The sequence below is a fragment of the Limulus polyphemus genome, unplaced genomic scaffold, assembly GCF_000517525.1.
Source record: "Limulus polyphemus unplaced genomic scaffold, Limulus_polyphemus-2.1.2 Scaffold1861, whole genome shotgun sequence".
NCBI classification, from domain to species: domain Eukaryota; kingdom Metazoa; phylum Arthropoda; class Merostomata; order Xiphosura; family Limulidae; genus Limulus; species Limulus polyphemus.
Genome location: NW_013667471.1, coordinates 175,963 through 179,184, shown reverse-complemented (window position 1 = coordinate 179,184; position 3,222 = coordinate 175,963). Strand labels below are relative to the sequence as shown.

The following is a 3,222-nucleotide window of genomic DNA, read 5'->3' as shown; positions in this document are numbered from 1 at the left end:
TGATCGTTTGCGGACGTTTTGGCGCGAAAATACTTTATTTAAGAGGAGAGGATCGAGTTCTCGTTTTAAACCTGTTGTATGTTTAGCAATAACAAATAAAATTGAAGTAGCGCACCCTATATTAAATAAATAAATTCGACAAAGTGTTTTAATAAGAACCAAATATATTTTGAGAAGAAAATTCAGTTCTTACGTAGACTCAGAATGACGTAGAAATTTGTGTACAAAGCAAATATTTGAGAAATGTATAAAATATTCAGAAGAAATAGGCTTAGCTTAAATACGCATTTTTTGAGTTACAGAATTTAGATAGAGAAATGCCACTAGAGCCAAAATAAAATCCTATTTCTCTCCTAATTTCAAGTTGTTATCTCATATTTTTAAGTTAAATTGTACGTTTATTATCGGCTTTTTTTTTCTTAACTAAATAACTGAACAAAGACGTATCTACCTTTTATAATCATATTTTTGTAGCTGTCTAAAGAGCGCGGATAAAGTCATAGTGCACGATGGAAAAGATGTCAGCAGCCCTGTTATTGGAGAACTCTGTAACTACCACGATTTTGTGGAGTTTGTTTCCACTGGACCAGATCTCTATATAGAGTTTAATAGCCAGAGCCGAGTTCCTGGACAAGGTTTTAAAGCAGTTTTCCAATTCTATGAAGAGCATCTGAACACGGGATTAAACATTCCGTCTACAGGTGATGAAATAAACATTTTCAATAGTATTTAGGATATTATTAACTTAAGATTCCCAAACACCCTCGTTAGTGACCTAAGAAATTAATGGTATATTACAGGATTCACGGTTTCCTCAAATTGTATTAACTCCCTGATAAATAAACGAATGGTATATTACAGGATTCACGGTTTCTTCAAATTTTATTAACTCCCTGATAAATAAACGAATGGTATATTACAGGATTCACGGTTTCCTCAAATTTTATTAACTCTCTGATAAATAAATTAATGGTATATTACAGGATTCACGGTTTCCTCAAATTTTATTAACCTCCTGATAAATAAATGAAAGTATTTTCACACACACCAAAAACGTTTCAAGATATGGACTTCCTCACAACCAAATTCAGCACATGGATGCTAGAGGATGGACTTGTTATCTGTCAACATATCCACTCTATAGATTCTAGTGTCACCTGGTAGCATATCCAGCTTATAGTTCTTACTGTCACCTAGCGGTATGTTCAATCTCTAACTTTCACTGTCACCTAGCGGTACGTCCAGTCTCTAGCTTCCACTGTCACCTAGCAGTATGTCCAGTCTCTAGCTTCCACTGTCACCTAGTAGTATGTCCAGTCTCTAACTTCTAGTGCCACCTAGAGGTATGTCTAGTCTCTAGCTTCCACTGTCATCTAGCGGTATGTCCAGTCTCTAGCTTCCACTGTCACCTAGCGTTATGTCCAGTCTCTAACTTCTAGTGTCACCTAGCAGTATGTCCAGTCTCTAGCTTCTAGTGTCACCTAGCAGTATGTCCAGTCTCTAGCTTCCACTGTCACCTAGCGTTATGTCCAGTCTCTAACTTCTAGTGTCCACCTAGCGGTATGTCCAGTCTCTAGCTTCCACTGTCACCTAGCGGTATGTCCAGTCTCTAGCTTCCAATGCCACCTGTCAGCATACCCAACCTCTACTTTCAGAACAAATTCAGCTCGTTTTGGGAACAGCATTTTGGATGCCAGTATTTTCATAAGTTTCAATTGTTAATAAAAAAACGAACACGACATTTTGTTTATGCTAAACATTAATAACATAAACCATGAAATGCATGCTTTCAATATATATATATGTATTTCAATACACAGAGAAACTCAAGAGGCCTATTACTAAGTTTCCTTTCCCAGAACGTCAAGCTAAGCCTTCTTTTTTTGATATTGGTTGAAATACTTACTTCCGACTCACTGTGCTTACTCGCAATCTCTAAGCAACGTAAAAGTTAAAACAGCGAACGAAAACTACACACAAAGGAAGGGAAGTACTTTTAAAATCTATAAAACGTTATAACGCAGCAGTTTTTATTCACCAATAAATATGGAATTTGAAAATGGATTTTTCTTGGTTCTATCTATCTTCCCCTTTTATAATCTTTATTAAGGAGCATACAACAAAAAGTATCTATCTATCTATCTGTTATTTATCTGTTTCTTTTTTCTTTATCTATCCATCTACTTGTATATGGGTTAGTCTAGATATCTTTCTCTTTGTAAGTCTGTTCGTTTTTTTTAAATGCCTAAAGTACACCTTTGCATCGTCTGCTAATCTTCTGAAGCCTATTTCAACGTCCCCTATACGAGAAAAGCACTTTTTTTGTTTGGAATATTTGTTGGATTAAAAACGATTCCACCAGAGGTTGGTTATCCAAGAAAAATCTTTTTAAACTACAGAATAAAATTAAATATTAATTTCTAGATTTTATAGATTTTATTGTAAAACAATTAACTTCAATACAAGATAGCCAAGAGACATTGTGTTACCTATATCCAGCAGCAAAACGTTTTTTTTTCAATCTAAGATTTGTAATAAACTAATTTATCTTCGATTAACACTGAATTACAATCGGGGCGAGCTTTGTACTTTGAGCGAAACTAAACATCAACCTGGCGATCAATATTATCAATATACATAAATAAAAGCATATAACCGTGTCAGATTTTTAGTCAAAAGCCTGGCTTTCAAAGTGATGAATAAAATAAGCATTAACCGTTTCATTTGGTTTCATTATTGAAAAATTAGGAGATAAGAAGTTTTTGTTTTATTCGTATGATTTTATATCCACTTTATGTTTTTTCAGAACCACAGAACAACGGTTTGATCTTAGCAGTCAATGGTAAACCACGTAAGTACACTAAAACCATTTCGTTCTTAGTTTGATAGTTTTTTCTCGAACCACAGTAGTAATCTATAAATGATTATTGACCAAACGTAATTTCTCGTCATTCTCGTTCTTCTTTCGTCACAGGAAATCATACTTGTAGAAAAATAAAATAATCAGTGAAACTCCAATACCTTAGTGTTTGGGCTAAGCCTAATGTCCTGAAAAGTACCCAAGCTCGCTAAATGCGTTCTGTACTTCAGGAGGCCCGGCATGGCCAGGTGGTTAGTGCGCTCGACTCGTAATCTGAGGGTCGTGGGTTCGAATCCCCGTCCCACCAAACATGCTAGACCTTTCAGCCGTGGGGGCGTTATAATGTGACGGTCAATCCCACT

The 3,222-nt window shown here is 35.5% G+C and overlaps 1 protein-coding gene across 1 annotated transcript in view; it reads left to right on the top strand.

The window, feature by feature from the left end:
• LOC106465184 (suppressor of lurcher protein 1-like) overlaps positions 1 to 3,222 on the top strand; it is a 78,480-nt gene that overhangs the window by 47,109 nt on the left and 28,149 nt on the right. Inside the window, exons 6-7 of the mRNA XM_022393034.1 lie at positions 475 to 701; positions 2,807 to 2,851. Coding sequence (XP_022248742.1) covers positions 475 to 701; positions 2,807 to 2,851 — 272 coding nt within the window. The remainder of the gene's footprint in view (positions 1 to 474; positions 702 to 2,806; positions 2,852 to 3,222) is intronic.